The sequence below is a fragment of the Aegilops tauschii genome, chromosome 3 (assembly GCF_002575655.3).
Source record: "Aegilops tauschii subsp. strangulata cultivar AL8/78 chromosome 3, Aet v6.0, whole genome shotgun sequence".
In the NCBI taxonomy this organism is placed as follows: domain Eukaryota; kingdom Viridiplantae; phylum Streptophyta; class Magnoliopsida; order Poales; family Poaceae; genus Aegilops; species Aegilops tauschii.
The window spans coordinates 320,395,917-320,412,892 of NC_053037.3; the positions used below are offsets into that span (position 1 = coordinate 320,395,917).

Here is a 16,976-nt window from a genome sequence, read left to right on the forward strand (position 1 = left end):
CAGAGAAACCCACTTCTAAACCACATTGTGATGTGACAGAGAAAAAAAAGTCCACCTCGTCGCTGCATCGCTCTGTCCTGTCCCCGCCACCGCCGGAGAAATGCCACCCCGGAGGCGGGATCGCCGGAGTCATCGCGACCCCTCGCCGTCTCCCTCCCGCCCAAGCGGGCCACGAGCTTCACCCTCGAGCCCCCGCCTCCGCCTCGCCTTCATCGTCCCTCCCCTGCTTCTCCTCGTCCTCACAGTGCTTCACTTCACCGGCCTCCTTTCCCGATCCCCTCCTTACCCCCAAACGCCGGGGAAGACCCCACTCTCCGTCTATGATCGCGGCCTAGTCAAGCGCCAAGTCTCCGCCGGCGAGATCCTTGCCGTAAGGGCCTCCTCGAGGTCGGTCCAGTCGTTCCAGCTGAGAGTTCATCGCCACTGACGCCATGTCTTTTCTTTCTTCTGTCGGGCCGCTCGGTACCGTCTGCAGGAGCACGCTAGGGTTTCGGAGAACCGGTCGCGCCGCCACTTCCCCAACCCCGTCCTGGCCTACGTGACCCCCTGGTGCGTCGCTTCTGCTAAATCAACTGCTATACCTGTTAGGATGATCTCCACCGTGTGGGCCTAACGGCCCACCGGGCCCTTAGATCCGCGCCCTGATCGGGGGCGCTCAGCCCATTATGGGTGACGGGTCCCTGTCACCTGCACTATATAAAGAGGTGGGGGACGGCGGCTCGCATTATGAGGTTCGTCGCGATGCCGTACACCCCACCTACATCCCCTACCGATCTAGGGTTAGTGCGGTGCTGATGGGAAGCGCCGCCACCACTTCTCCCACGATCTGCCATCACCACCGCCGCCATTCACCATGGCCAACCCATCGGGCTCATCAATCCAAGGAAAAGGTAAAGACTACTGTGAATCCTTAACCCTAACCGATCCAGAGGACTCAACAATGGTATCAGACATGTTTCGGTTGAGGATTTCGGTGCAAATCAAAAGAATCATCCCCTCCCTTAGAACCCTAAAGTGACAGGGCAAAGACATCACCGGAGAGGGCCCAGTGCTCGCCGGCAAAGAGCGCCGCCACATATGGCCGCGCCTGTTCCTCTCGATCCGGGCGCGCATCGGCAAGCCGAGGCGCCGGACGAAGAACCACCCCGAGAGGGGCAAAGGGCACCGCGGCCAAACATTTCGACGGCGGCGCGCTCACCGTAAGGGAACGCGCGACCGGCGAAAGGAATGGCAACGGCGCCACCGTCGACCGCTCTGCCGTCGTCGAGCACAACGGGGCAGAGAAGGCCGTCGAGCTTCTCACTCTCTCTCTGCTAAGTATTGGCGGAAGGTAGAGATAGAAAAGAAGAGGGAAAGAAAGGCTCGCAGCGCGGTGGCCGTGGCCGACGACTGGGAGCGGCGCGGTGGCCCGGCGACCTGGACAGAGGTCGTGGTCGCGAGCGAGACGGAGAAAGGGAAGGGGAAAAGAAGAGAAAGGGTGCTCGCGCGGCGCCGTCGCCGGCGGCCGGCGAGGCCCGAAACCCTCGACGAGGGAGAGACGAAGGCGAGCGGCGCGCGAGGGGAGGAACTGGTTCGGTCGGGGGGGATCGACCCCTGTTTTCTTCCAGCGAAATGCGCGTGTAGCCGTCGGATCAACTTGAATGGCCGAGATTGAAACCCTAGCTTATGCCGGGCTTTTTGGGCCGAAAGAGCTGAGAGGCTGGCAGTGGCAAGCTGGGCCATGGCCAGCCGCAGCAGGCGCGTGCGCCGCGGGCTGGGCCGAGACCGCAGCCGCGCGCGCTGGCCCGAGGCTGGGCTGCGCTGCAGTTTTGTTTTCTGTCCAAGTTTTGGGCAAATTTCAAATAGTTTTTTCTATGCGATTTTTTCCAACAAAATTTTGTTTAGAAAAATAGAAGAGTAAACAGAAAAAGTTTCTGAAAATGAAATAGAAAATTTTCAGAAAACGATATGTTCATGAATTTATAAAGAAAATAATAAAGTTTATGAATTTTTATTTAGTCAAAGAAAAGTTTCTTTTAACAGTAAAAAGTTCATGAATTTTTTATTCATGTTTTTTCCGCTGCGTAAATAATTAACAGTACTCTTTTACAAAGAAAGAAAAAGTATTATCCTCCAATTAAATTGGAACCAACGGGAAAATTTAATTGGATGAGCAGTCTTTTGAGAGAAGTTTTTTTCACTTGTGGGTGAAATCAGATTAAGATAGCTTCTGCTATGACAGTAGAAAGATATTTGATTAAAGTTTAATTATGGTATTGTTATTTTCTGACCAACGTTGATGATGACAATATTATAATTCAATGAGTCTTATAGTTAAAAGTTCAAATCTCTGATAATTTTTGTATCAAAGTGACCAATTTTCAGAGCATTTGATAAAGATTGAGAAATGTATATTAAAAGTTTTCCGCTGCAATAAAGTTGATAATGATGATTATTTTCTTAGCAAAGTCGCTTAATAGAAATTTTATTATCACATTATTTACGAGTTATATGCATTATTTCCATTTCCGCCCAACGGTGATATGGAATTAATGTAGAAGGATGATGTTTTATTCTAATTCTGCCCAACGGTGATTTAGAACATAAAAGGAAGTTTTTCAAAGTTTAATGTGCATCTTTTTTTAACCAGACCAACATGGGTTTTTTTTTGTGCTCATTATTGTTGATTATTGGCTAAGTTTTCTCAGACTAAAAGTTTTCCATGCTTTCATTCACGAAAGCGAATGGCTGGGTACTTGTGACCCGAAAGATGACCAAGAAAGGTCATAACGTGAGGGAGTATGTGCTCTCTAAAGGATGGCTTCAAAAGAAAAGAGAAAGATCATTGAGAGTCTTGGTTGACGAATGTCTTTCATGTACTCTCTATGAAGAAGATTTTTCAATCAACATGATTTGAAATGAAACAAGCAACATGTGTGTTTAATTTGACCAACGTCGGATCAAGCACGTGTGTCAAAGAGCATTTGGATTTATTTCTGAATTTGATGACTGAATATGCAGTCAAAAGAGCCAATTCTGGCATTTATGTCCCTTACAGGGAATTACCCGCATAGCGGGAAAAGATGATTATGATAAGAAACCGCATGGCGGGAAAGGTCTGGGAAAACACCTGCGTAACTGGGTAAAGTTGACATAGTATTATGTCAAAAATCCTATACGTCAGGAGAAATTTTGGCTAAGACTTATCCTGTGTGACAGGAGAAAGATATGATGACTCATGTGCGTTTAATGTGTCCCACTCTGGGAGAAAAGTATGGAGTAGCTATTATGCTTTCCTAGTATCGACCGTACACCTTATGTGCAACGGTCATTAAGCACTCAATAAATCCACAGAGAGTAAAAGTTACAGACGAACCTAAAGATAAGAATGATATGCAAGTGTGACTTGCAAAAGTACTAATGATAAAGAACTATTTTGAGTTTCTGAAATGGAATGAGGAATAAGGAAAAAGTACTCCCATACCGTTAACAGATAACTTCATTACATATGAAGTAATCAGATACATGAAGTAGATACTCAAAGTTTCCTCAATTCACAAGAGTTGTGAATGGTTTTTCGAAATTGTGGCAGAAAAGTTCTTGCCACATTTCGAGGGGGAGAAAGAAATATGAGATATCCATTAATGAAGAATGTGATCATCTGGGGGAGTACGACGATCATAATAATACCCCTAAAGAAAAGAAATAGATGTATTCCTGGATCTTTTACAGTTCCAAAAGCAGACTAAGGAATACTAATACAGTGTTTAAAATGCCATAAAGAAGAAAATTTTAACAGAGTAAACCCAAATAATAAAGTTTAAAGATACGTCATTCTTAGTGAAGATGGAGTAATCTGGGGGAGCATGGTATGAAGATACCTAAGACTCAAATAGATTGTATCTGGGGGAGCATGTTGTATGACCTATACAACATCCGTTGTTAGCTCTATAAAGGAGGAATGATTAAACAGGAGGTCCCTGTAAAACCTATTGCCTCTTGGAAGTGAAAGACTACAATTAATTTGCCTCTTGGCAATGACAGAGCAACAACAGCCCCATATGAAAGAAGTGCCAGTACCTGAGACACAGATGGTCTCAAGGAATGAGAAAATCAGATACTTCTGATTACTATAAAGTCTATGTTAGTGAAATTCAAATGGAGGTTGATCCCACCTCATTTAAAGCGCTCAATCGAGTTTTGAGAAGTGTCTGCTTATCTAAATGATAAGAGACTATGTGAGATGAAATGCAATTGGTGAATTCTGACGATGTTCGGGACTCATGAGTAATTTCCAATGGAGCCAAAACAGTAGGCTGTAAAGAATCTACAAGGACAATGTGACTCCAAAGGAAATATGTAAAGGTGTAAAACACAACTAAAATCGAAAGGTTTTTTGCGCATTTTACACTGAATAGATTACAATGAGTGTTGGTAGCACATCATGATCTGAGTTACATCAGATGAAAGTAAAGAACACAGGGGATACTGCCTGAAGTAGTCTTTTATGGACTAAAGCAATCAAATGTTGTTTTGGGTTAAAGAAAATGAGAGGACAATTGTGTTTGTATAAAGTTATAGAATGGGAATTTCATTTCCTATATCTTGTACATGCGGATAACATTCTGCTTGTTAGTAGTGACGTTAATTCGACTACAGGAGGAAAAGAAGTTCTTGTCCTCAAAGTTTAAAAGAATGTCTCTCGTTATAAGGATCGAGATTCACCGAGAAAAGAATAAAAGGGGTATTAGGTGTGTCGCATGGGCATGCTAAGGAAAGTTTCTAAAGTATGCATGCGAGAAAACCTACGCCTGTTCTTATAGTAAAGGGTAATGATTTTGGGAACTTTAGTGTTCCAAAAGTCAATACGAAATAGACCAAATGAATATGGTACCATATGCTTCAGCTGTTGGAAGCTTAATGAATGCAAAAGTATAACATTACCGTGACACAGTTCACGTAACTGGGTTGCTTTGGTAATGTCCAGTCCAGATATAGATCACTGGAATGGAGTCAAGGATATCGGCCTCATGCTGAAAGAAATAAGTGCTCTCAAAAGATTGTGAGTACAAAGACAGGACTCGTGAAATATACAGCGAAATCCACAATTGTCGCTGACTTTCACACTTGGAGTTTTTGTGTGAAAAAACTCTAAAGAATGAATCAATTATCATTAATATGATGTAAAGATAATGTACAACATGATATGAGGCTGAGGGACAGGCAAAAAGGTTAAAGAAACAAGTACCCGGAATTGATAATGGTTGACAACAGCGATAACCATTTTAAGTTTTTCGCTCCTATGACAACGAGTCAAGTGTTGATGCCAAACACACTGACACAGAGTTATGCGTTGTAAAGGAGAAAGTCCGGAATCATGTAGAAATGCTTGAAGCACAAAAGCAACAGACAAGTGTTTGCAGATCTGCTTATTAAAGGCTTGCCGCCCAGTGTGTTCGGAGAACACACAGTCGACATGGGTTTTATGGTATAGTCTAAGATTTCCGGACAATAAAAGGGCCCAAGGTTAAAGAATCTATTTCAAAACAGAGGAGTGTGTTGTAGGTGTTGATTCTATCGGGAATGAACCGTGATGATGAGACATGCTCTACATGCAAATCTGTGATGGAACAAGTACTTTGAAAAGAGTTATTTCAAAGTATAAAGGTCAAAAGTAAAAGTTGAGATCAAGGGGGAGAATGTTAGGATGATCTCCACCGTGTGGGTCCAACGGCCCACCGGGCCCTTAGATCCGCGCCCTGATCGGGGGCGCTCAGCCCATTATGGGTGACGGGCCCCTGTCACCTGCACTATATAAAGAGGTGGGGGACGGCGGCTCGCATTATGAGGTTCGTCGCGATGCCGTACACCCCACCTACATCCCCTACCGATCTAGGGTTAGTGCGGTGCTGATGGGAAGCGCCGCCACCACTTCTCCCACGATCTGCCATCACCACCGCCGCCATTCACCATGGCCAACCCATCGGGCTCATCAATCCAAGGAAAAGGTAAAGACTACTGTGAATCCTTAACCCTAACCGATCCAGAGGACTCAACAATACCAAGTTACATAGAGTTTATAGCATTTGGATCAATTTAGACGATTTTGTCCACATTGTGTAACAAAATATACTAAATCTTTGAGAGCAATATATAAACTACTGTGTGATTGGTCGGCAGAAAAAACAATGAAGATAACCATTGCACATCGGGTCTGCAATTATTTCAGTTCTTAAATCTCATAGGAACATCATTGTGGCTGTACTTCTCTGTGATTTCACTCCTACCGCCAAGCAAATTGAGTAAGACAAGTCGGCTAGAACGCATGTTTTTTGAAGAAGAGGAGTGTAGCTGATCTCCCCCCTCTGATTCCCATTACCAGAGACCAACCAAGTTCCTTACAGCCAAACGAAAACCGAAGAAAGGAAGAAAAGCTCTAGAAAGGTAAGATGCCAAATGTTGCTTCAAGCCATAGTACAGAACCACATGAGGCTCAATGTGGAGACTATGTTCAGGGCAAAAGCAAAAAGAAGTGTAGCTGATCTTCCCTTGTTGGAGTGCACAGCGACAAGGATCTTAAGCAGCAGGAGTTTTTTTTCAGAACGGAGGCATATGCCTGGCCTTAAACCGAGGCCCTTACAGTTAACAACAAGCAACCAACATCGATACAACCAACGATAGCTGGGGCGGAAGCAGCACAGTCACGCCCAAAAGAAACATAAGAGAAAATACACAAGGAACAAATGCCGACAACGGCGGATAAACAAAAATGAAGAAGCCTCGCGCCCGCTGCTGCGCCCACCGAAGATCTCCCACCAAGCTCCTAGACTCAAAAGCGCCGGTACCAATCAACACCTCCAAGAAGGGACGCGACGATGACGACGCTGCTGCCAAGGGTTTCCCCCGGTATGGGACGAGGAGAAAGGAAGGGTAGCCCCCGACTCCCTCCAGGAAGGTTCGGCGGCACCCTCAGGCGCCACCGCGTCGGTGTCGGCCAGGCCTACAGGGATTTCTCCCGATCCCAACCTTCACCTCGGGCGCTCCGGAGCTCGCCACCATACCGTCCACCACCCTGCGCCAACACGGTCTTGAAGCTTCCCACGCCGTCTCACCACGGCACCGCGAAGTGGGGCCTGCACAACGAAGAAGAGGAGTTGGGACTAGGGGCAGCAGCACTGTCGGCACGCGGGAGGGCCCAACCTCCACCGTCAACGACGGTAACCGACCAGACGCAATAGCAGGAGCATACCAGGCCCAGCCGGGCCCTCAGATGCCCGTAAAGCTCCCGCCGTCGCGCTGCAGAAGGCACGCCGTTGGCGTGGCCGCCCCCTGTCCAAGCCGCTCCTCCGCATCACCACACAGTAGGCATCGCCCTAGCGGGGAGAAGCACGGATGACTCCTCTAGCCAGTAGTGTGCCGTCTTGAGGCAGCACGTAGCACTTGACTTCTTGCGAGGAGGTTGCTGATGAGCCGATAATGCTGCCATCGGTCCTCTTGTCTCCCAACGGTCTCCAACTCTCCATAGCTGTAAATGGACAATGAGTCAGCTGGATGCTTAAAGGTTAGACCTTCCATTAGTGCCTTATTACGAGTATTAGGAAGGGACCAAGCAATTGCTGCAGAGCCCGCTGGGCTCCTAGAACACCCCGTGGCATCCCGCATAACACTCCAAATGAATTTGGCCACAATACACCGAAAGAGATTGTGGTCACAATTCTCGTCTTATCTGCACGACACGCACGTCCCATCCCCTGGCCTGTGTCTTTTGAGAACCTGGTTGCTGCTCGGAATTCTGTTCCTAGCCACTTGTTGTCAAAACATGCTTCATTTCGTATTTCCGAATGGTCCAGAATACTGTAGCAATACCGACAATAATCAGCATTTTTTTCCTGCTTACTGGCTAGTTGGTGTCTTAAAAAAGCAATTACAATGGGAAGGCCATGGCCCAACTTGGTCCTCATGAAGATCCACCCTTGGTTGATAGAGTGAAATTTATTGAGTACAAATTCACAATGGTATAACCTTTTTTTGGGAGAAAACGCAAAAGCTTGCTTCTTGATGAATTGATAGAAAGAGAGAATTGTTCGTTAAAACTTACAAGTACAGTGACGGGGCAACACCTCAAAGAACAAAAACGCAAAACGGCTAAGAAGACACTGCTGGGAGAAGTGTGGCCAGGCCCGCCGCCCTCGCCTTCGCCCACGATCGAGACTCAAACTTGATCGTGTCGAGCAAAGTGGTGATGCTAGGCTGCGTTGCATAATCACTGAGGAGGTGCCCTTGCGCAGGTCCGCTGCCAGCAGTAAACGAAGTCCTCGCGTCAGTGGGGGTTTGATCTGATACGGATAGGACCTTGTGGCACAAGGTCCGTGAGAAGGGAAAAACTGTGAGTATGTGAGTCATGGACTCCACAGCCTGGTCACAGAATAGACAACGCGGGTGGTGCTGCAAGCCCCGGCTCACAAGCCTTCCGGCCGTCCAACAGTGGTCTTGGCAAGCAAGCCAAACGAAGAACTTCACCCGCAGGGGTGCCCAGGAGTGCCAGTTCAACCTCCAAGAACCTTACACAGCGCCCCCCCTTGGAAGAGAGTGTTATACCCTGACATAATGGTATAACCATGGCTTTAGATATTCTGCATGGAGTTCAAACTGGTCCATGTGAGCAGTAGGAATTTCGATCCAATAGAGTTAGCATGTGTGGATTTATACTTTCTGCTATCATATCTGTTTACTATTAACTTGCCCAAGGCCCACACAATGCTAGGAGTTGCAGTACAAAAAACAGTCCGTTTTTTTTTGGAACCAAAGCGAATGTTCTTTGTTTAAAGAAACAGCAAACTTGCTTCAGATCAGAAGAAACCTAATTAGCATATAGTTAATTCTTAGTGTGAAAAGGGAGGTAATTGAGGGTTAATATCAGATCTTAAAACGCAATAGAGCCGAGGCTAGGTTTCTTATCTAATGTGTGGAATGTAAGATGTTCAAACTTATCCTTTTATCAGGACTATAGACCTAGATCTACATACATAAAAGAAACAACTAGGATGTATAATTGGCAATTAGCAATACTTTTTTATTGTTGTAAATCTTAATCTGTCGGTCCCAGCAAAGTACATTACCCTCATCAAGGACATGTACGATAATGTTGTGACAAGTGTTCGAACAAGTGATGTCGACACTGATGACTTCCCGATTAAGATAGGACTGCATCAGGGGTCAGCTTTGAGCCCTTATCTTTTTGCCTTGGTGATGGATGAGGTCACAAGGGATATACAAGGAGATATCCCATGGTGTATGCTCTTTGCGGATGATGTGGTGCTTGTTGACGATAGTCGGACGGGGGTCAATAGGAAGTTAGAGTTATGGAGAGAAACCTTGGAATCGAAAGGTTTTAGGTTTAGTAGAACTAAAAATCGAGTACATGAGGTGCGGTTTCAGTACTACTAGGCGCGAGGAGGAGGAGGTTAGCCTTGACGGGCAGGTGGTGCCTCAGAAGGATACCTTTCGATATTTGGGGTCAATGCTGCAGAAGGATGGGGGTATTGATGAAGATGTGAACCATCGCATCAAAGCCGGATGGATGAAGTGGCGCCAAGCTTCTGGCATTCTCTGTGACAAGAGAGTGCCACAAAAGCTAAAAGGCAAGTTCTACAGGACGGCGGTTTGACCCGCAATGTTGTATGGCGCTGAGTGTTGGCCGACGAAAAGGCGACATGTTCAACAGTTAGGCGTGGCGGAGATGCGCTTGTTGAGATGGATGTGTGGCCACACGAGGAAGGATCGAGTCTGGAATGATGATATACGAGATAGAGTTGGGGTAGCAGCAATTGAAGAGAAGCTTGTCCAACATCGTCTGAGATGGTTTCTGCATATTCAGCGCAGGCCTCCAGAAGCTCCAGTGCATAGCGGACGGCTAAAGCATGCGGATAATGTCAAGAGAGGTTGGGGTAGACTGAATTTGACATGGGAGGAGTCCGTAACGAGAGATCTGAAGGATTGGAGTATCACCAAAGAACTAGCTATGGACAGGGGTGCGTGGAAACTTGCTATCCATGTGCCAGAACCATGAGTTGGTCGCGAGATCTTATGGGTTTCACCTCTAGCCTACCCCAACTTGTTTGGGACTAAAGGCTTTGTTGTTGTTGTTGTTGTTGTTGTTGTTGTTTGTAAATCTTAATCTGTCAAAAAAAATCCACATACACTTGTTGTGCAATGAACTTCCCTGCAGGAATTCTAAAGGCTATGATATGGCAAAGTTGTTCAGCATGAAGCTTACTCATGTATCACCAGTGTGGTATGACTTGAAGAGGTATGTGGTTTCCGTCCCTGGATGCATTTTCCAAGTATCTTGTTTCATCAAGTTGTTTGTCTAACATGTTCTCTGTCCAGTGATAGGAATAAGCTATCTTTGGAAGGACAGCACAATTATGATGCTGGATGGGTCTCCGAACTTCAAAATAGCGGTTCTTTGGTAAATTATCTGTCTGTCTTGCTAAATAGGGAGTTCCATACGTATTATGTTGGCCAAGCATCTGTTCTCTCCAAGATGTTCATAAGTGCATATAAGTATAAAGATAAACTAACAGAATTTTATGTTGTCTACCTAGTATAATTTGTTTTTGGTTCGTATGCTTGTTCTTTAGGTAGTGCCAAGAGTTGTCTTAGAGGCATTCCCTGGTGTTGTACTTCTGAAAAAGAAGTCAAGGGACAAAACCATTGAACTAATAGTGAGCGAATGCAGGTAAAAGAAAACCTTTATTTATTGCATTTCCAGATGCAGGTATACTTATGATTGTCAGTTTGACGTCTGACTGTCAGTTAATAGGGATAAGGGGTATGATGGTGTTGTGCTGGAATCCTGGTCAAGATGGGCTGCTTATGGTGTGCTAGATGATCCAGAGCTGCGCCAACTGGTAATTCATTACCAGCATACCTTAATAATCTCTACTATGGTTCTAACAAAGAATTTTGCATCACCATCTAGGTTAGTATGCAATCCATGCATTCAGGGAGTCTTGTCATGTATGTGGTTTGCATTCTTTTATTATTGTTGAATTACTTTACGAAGTAAACTAGTTGAACAAAGTAATCTTGAGCCACTTCTACGATTATATTACATAGGTCCTTGTTGATTTAACACTTGTATAAACTGAAGATAGAAAAACGCCTGGTTTTTCTTTCTAGAAATTGTTTTTGAGCATTGTACAATTGAATCTCTTGTTTTTATCTCACAACCCGTCACTGTTTTCCGTGCCATAGTTCCAATGTTTGATGCTAGAATGGCATGCATTTAGTGAATGAGGGAGTACTAACTTTGTTGTGTGCCTTTTATTAGTTGCCTCGCCAGCTTAACGTGGTTGTCGTAGGTCCTGCTCGAGATCTCAGATCGAGCTAGCTCACTATACATGTGCCCTTTCGAGCATCGTGAGACTCTCATCTAATTCTTTCCCCATAGAGCAACGTACGTTACATCTGTTCTGCAAATTCGTGCAGCAGGAAGCGTATTTCATATTTTTCTGTTTTATTTGGAAAAATTACATTAACATGGATCCCCCCCCCCCCCCCAAAAAAAAGAAAACTGAACGCCAATGGTGCCACATTGTTAAACTCGCTTGAACTTATTTCCACCTGATATCTCTATCGCACTTCCGGTGCACCCTATCGGTCACAATGGTGGTGGTGGTGTGCAGTAGTGCTGCTGCGGCGGCGGCGACCCAAGTATGCCCTCCTCTGCCAATTATGACGCATGCGGCGACTGCTTGGACTTGAACTCCTGTGCCGCCATGACTTGCTCTTGCCGCAGTTCGCCGGTGGACTTCAGGGCGAGATTCATGTTACCTTGTACCACATCCAGACGATCTACTTGCTCAGCGAACTTCAAATCCAACCCATCCAAGCGCGCGATCCCATCAATTTTGTCCATCTTCTCGCTGACTGCAGTCAGCGCCTCCAGCTGCTTGAGGACCCCGGATTCGAAGGATTCCATGGCTCCCAGCATGAGCCGACTCTGCATGCTCTCCTTCGTTGGAGCGATTGTGCCTCCCTCAAATCAACCGACCTGAATCCGGATTTACGCCAGATCAAGCTGCAAGCGATCAGCCATCTTCCTCAGGATTATATGCCTATGATTGAGGGATTGCGCCACTGCGGAGGCGCTCGGGAACGAATTGACATCTGATACCAACTGTAATAAAGCGCAATCACGTAAGGATCACGAATCACCGATACAGAGAGAGAATTGCAGACTGGGAGAAGATAGCTTGGGGAAGGGGAAGAACAGTGAGACACGGAAAAATTCAGACTGATTTCATTTCGATAGCTGAACTAGCCGTTCACGCCACTGCGAGTTATATACCTCGCTTACACTCCACGACACCCAAACTCAACCAAGCCTCAGCCCATACAACGACACAGCCCAACACGGTTTGAACACTCGCTCTTGCTTTCCATTAGCTTCCTCTTGCCCAGAATGGCCTTTGTCTGCATCAACGTTGTGGTGCTGACACAGGGGAATAGAATGCAGCTGGTATAGATCAGAGCAAGCCTTCGATTACTCTACAACCAACAGTACAATTGCAGCAAAAGAACAAAAATGCTACAAGGGGGATACTGTGGTGACCTGGTGAGAGTAGCTGCTTAATATGATCATTCCTAAATTATCTCTACAGCAACTACCTCTGTCCTTATTTATATGTTTTGGGTATCTGCGGTCTCCAAAGTTTTTTTTTAATACTCAAAAAAGTTGTGCGTCGTTGCATTGATAGTAAAGAAATTTGACAAAGTTTCCATCCTGGTTAGGATTATTAAATCGAGAGGTGCATGGCTAATTAGCACCTGTAGGCAGGACAACCAAAGGCCACGCACACCTGCCAGCCCATCCATGCGCCTGCTCCTCCATAATGCTAACAAGCAGCTGCACATTTGGCTGGTTGCTGCTGAAGACGAAGTGATTCCGCTGCTTCCAGATTGACCAAGCAATGAAGGCGTTATGAAAACTACTCCCTTTCGTAAAACTGTTGGTGCTGTGGCGATCATATAGGACCATCAACCCATAAAGATCATGTTTGTCATGGGGATGCTGCCTGATGAGCTTATCCAAGTGAGGATTTTGTCAGACTTGGTAGCTAACCCAAGGAAGAACTTAACCTACATCGGCACCCTGGTTTTCCAGATTGCTGAGGCATAGCATAGCCAAACCGAACATTACTTTTTTTATTTATATTTTAGTTGAAAATAAGGAAGAATGATGATATGAATATGCTTTTCCTGAGCAATCTCCTAGTACCGTTATCGTTTTACTCTAGAAAAAATACCATTACCATATCATAAACCTCGATCATTTGGTATATACTAGCTGTCAAAGTTTGACTGCACGAATTCTAAAGCAACATCAGTTTGAGATCAGAGGGAGTAGCATTCTTGGGGGCGTTTTTTTAATTCATTTAATATTTTTGTTGCATGCCACAGGCACTTCAGTTTGTTAAGCAGCTGGGCGAGGCTTTGCATTCTATCAGTTCAAAATCAAGTACCAGGAACCATTTGGAACTAATTTATGTTATCCCAGCTCCACGGATGGAAGGGCCCAACAATCAAGACTTTGGACCAGAAGATCTCCTGCAGTTGGCTGATTCAGTAGGTGGTTTTTCTCTTATGACATATGACTTCTCTGGACCACAAAACCCTGGCCCCAGTGCACCTCTGAAGTGGATACAATATTCTTTGACAACACTTCTTCCAGCCAAGGGTTCTGCTTCTCAAGTTCATTCTCACATGATATTCCTTGGGATTAATTTCTATGGGAATGATTTTCTACTTTCTAAAGGTACTTATACTCATTTTCACACCCTTGCCATTGAAATGACAAAGCGTCTTTTTACATGGCCATGTGAAACAGAGAGGTCACCCATGTTGTGTTGGTACCCTGTTTGCTTGAAATGTCACTGATTGACCCATATTATGACATTACACTCAAAATCCAGTAGGAACATTGTTTACCATTGGTAGCAGATGAAAAAAAAAATTAGTTGCACGGTGTATTATGTTTCTTGCTTATAGCTTATGTTTGGCATGAATTTGGGATTATTGTGTCTTATTAATCTACATACACAGGTGGTGGTGGTGGTTCTATTACTGGAAGAGATTTCATTCATTTACTTGAGAAGTACAAGCCATCTTTGCAATGGGATGACAAAAGTTCAGAGCATTTTTTTATATATTCGGATAAAGGTGTGAGGCATGCTGTATTTTATCCGACGCTGTTGTCTCTTTCTGTACGTTTGGATGAAGCGCAAGATTGGGGGGCAGGGCTTTCAATCTGGGAAATTGGACAAGGTTTGGACTACTTTTTTGATGTTCTCTAGGAATATCTGTTTATGAATGTTATTTTCTGAACAATGCCAGTTAAACTTAAACAACTTCTGATGTGAAGTATTAAAAAGATAATCGCATGTCTCTTTGTTGTATGCATTGTGAGCGCTATTCTTTTAGCATTTGAATTATTATCTGATAGCGGATAACTTCTTACATGGAAACTTTGTGATATGTCAAGCTTCCTTACGAGTGCAGTTACAGATATACAGTAACAACAGTCAACTATGTTCTAGTTTTGCACAGAGATATACATCTTCCTACCATATGATGGACATCTCCTATTGTTTCTTGCATGTTGTAACTTCTCTGTGATGCATTGATATGTGATTTACATTTGGAATTAGTTCCCCAACCAAATATATGGTTATGTGATCATGCAGTGTCTACTTTTTTGGTCAATCTGCGACTTTATAGTCACTGTGGCCATTTAACATGTGATGTAATTAGTACGAAATGTTAGAATAATCCTGGAACAAAGCGAATTCATATTTTTGTTTATTGAGCACATGTTCCTCCTTTTTCTTGAGGTTTTCTTATGTACATCCATGCTTGGTACAGAACAAGTTGCTTTTTAGCATGGCTGAGAAGATAGGACGAGTAAGATCAACACAGGTTTTTGATGGACATGAAAATGCATCCTATATGTCAATCTAGTTTACTGCATGCATCCTGTTTTCATTTTCATTGGTCCTGGTGCCTTTTTGCCCAGAACATCTCTACTTCTTCTGCTGTTCTTCCGGGGATTCTTCCAGCTATAAGTTCCCACCTGCACAAGCCCATCGCACGAGAAGCACAATTAGGGAATCACAGATAATGTTACTTGCTTGGAACTGATAGATCTATGGATTTCATGAGCCTGTCAAATGATTTTCTTCATTCACTCAAAACACATTTCACATGTACTCCCTCCGTCCGGAAATACTTGTCATCAAACTGGATAAAAGGGGATGTATCTAGATGTATTTTAGTTATAGATACATCTCTTTTTATCCATTTTGATGACAAGTATTTTCGGACGGAGGGAGTATGTGTAGGTATATATCAGTATAAGGGTAGTAGGAAACCTGTTCCCGACAAGCCTGTGCATTCTGAAAACAAGATCTTCCTCTGCTTCTGTGAAATCAACAAAATGCTTTGCGGTGCTATTAACTTCTGCCAATATTACGTAAATATTAGAAACTTCAAAATGTGGTCATAAATTAAGAAACAAACTCTAGTAATCAACCATATATGAATATTTAACAAATGACATTTGTGTGTTCACCACTGGAATTCAAAATGTTCCTTGGAGGAGTTTACTCATATGCTGGAAGAGACCAAAGCTGTACTCTGGCGTCCACTGGCTTCAAGGTTAACTCTCTTGTCTAGTAAAGAATATCCTGTTTATTACCTATACAGTTACTTTATAATTTATGTAGTTACATGTGCATTGCTTCCTTGCTGAACTACTGTGAAACTGGTACAGCCTTCCTTTGGTTTTGCTTTTTTCTGTCGAGTATGTATGTTAAAGTTCACTAGAAATCATATTAAGAAAACATACACTGTTTCTTCATCCTTCTTTAGTTCTCATTTTTATCAAAACGACAGTAATTAAAAGGTACCGCCTCCGGTTCCTATATCCATCTGATAAGGCACAAAAGTTCAGTAATGTTCGATGGAATCAAGCTAACTTGCTCACATTAGATAGGGCTAAGATGGTCCAACTCCATCAAAGAGAACTTCAATTTTGTGCCTCCTATGTGTACTGATCTAGTGAAACAGAGGGAGATTATATTTTGGAGAAGAGAGAGTGAAGAAGATCGAAAGGAACAAGCAAGCGAAACAGGATGGTGGCGGACCTTTTCTTTCACGGCCACCCATGATCTTGGAGTTCTTGCCCAAGCTTTCTCTGCTCATATGCTACCTGAAATGGTGAGGTTAGCTGGTGAGTGTAGCGGCGGCGGCCGGTGGAGGGGGGTTACACTATGAGACGCTGCACCTTATTTCTCCCAGGTTCTGCCGACGACAACACATGAGAAAACCTCTGGTTTTAAAGACACGGAGTTGGTACAGTCACTATTGACTAGGTCAGTGGCTGTCGAGCTTTTGGCCTTCCCAGAGAAGGCCCTACGATATTTGCTAAAAAGAAGGCCCTAGCATCAAACACATTAACCTACAGGAGAATGGCGGCCAACCAGCATGCGCCAAGTGGCCATTAGGGGCGCATGCTGGTTGGCCGTGGCAAAAAACTTTTTGATTTCTTTTTTAAAAATGAAATTGAGAAAAAAATGTTTTTTTCTGGAAGTTGAAATTGAGATCTTTTTTTTTTCTTTTGAGAAAAGTTTTTTTTAGATTATTTTAAAAAGATGGAAGTGAGACTTTTGTTTCTTTTTCATTTTAAGAGTGTTTTTTAGGCTTTTTTTTTAGATGGATGTGATGTTCACGTGTTGTGAGAAAGTTTTCTTTTTAATTTTGAGATGAAGTTGAGGTTTTTTTAAGAGAGAGAAATACACGCACAGCTTCCTCTCAAGAGGCCCGCAATAGCGGGTCCCAACCACTAGTGATTTTACAAGAGTGCATGGTTGATTGAAGCTGAGAAATCAATTTATTGAATTGAGCTTCTTCGCTTTCTTCATTTAAAAGCTGAA

General features: G+C 44.1%; 2 protein-coding genes and 1 long non-coding RNA gene across 4 annotated transcripts; 1 reads left to right on the top strand and 2 right to left on the bottom strand.

Annotated features, from left to right (window-relative positions):
- The first annotated feature begins 9 nt into the window (after positions 1 to 9).
- On the top strand, positions 10 to 14,441 carry LOC109750606 (uncharacterized). Its single transcript, XM_020309565.4, has 8 exons — positions 10 to 370; positions 476 to 549; positions 10,208 to 10,288; positions 10,369 to 10,450; positions 10,623 to 10,720; positions 10,805 to 10,892; positions 13,447 to 13,801; positions 14,089 to 14,441. Exons 1-8 carry the CDS (start codon positions 101 to 103, stop codon positions 14,337 to 14,339), a joined length of 1,299 nt encoding a protein of 432 aa, XP_020165154.1. The 5' UTR covers positions 10 to 100; the 3' UTR covers positions 14,340 to 14,441.
- On the bottom strand, positions 6,379 to 9,016 carry LOC141042397 (uncharacterized). The gene is made up of 2 exons (XR_012204975.1): positions 7,229 to 9,016; positions 6,379 to 7,112 (listed from the first exon to the last, which is right to left on the bottom strand). It is a non-coding gene; the product is annotated as an uncharacterized lncRNA (long non-coding RNA).
- Positions 14,442 to 14,823: 382 nt separating the features above from the next.
- Positions 14,824 to 16,503, bottom strand: LOC109750608 (MYB-like transcription factor TCL2). 2 transcript variants are annotated; one of them, XM_020309568.4, is made up of 4 exons: positions 16,328 to 16,503; positions 16,188 to 16,252; positions 15,414 to 15,501; positions 14,824 to 15,115 (listed from the first exon to the last, which is right to left on the bottom strand). In XM_020309568.4, exons 2-4 carry the CDS (start codon positions 16,243 to 16,245, stop codon positions 15,031 to 15,033), a joined length of 231 nt encoding a protein of 76 aa, XP_020165157.1. In that variant the 5' UTR covers positions 16,246 to 16,252; positions 16,328 to 16,503; the 3' UTR covers positions 14,824 to 15,030. The 2 variants fall into 2 exon arrangements, with proteins under 2 accessions (XP_020165157.1, XP_020165156.1); XM_020309567.4 differs by having other exon boundaries at positions 16,188 to 16,425.
- Positions 16,504 to 16,976: the final 473 nt, after the last annotated feature.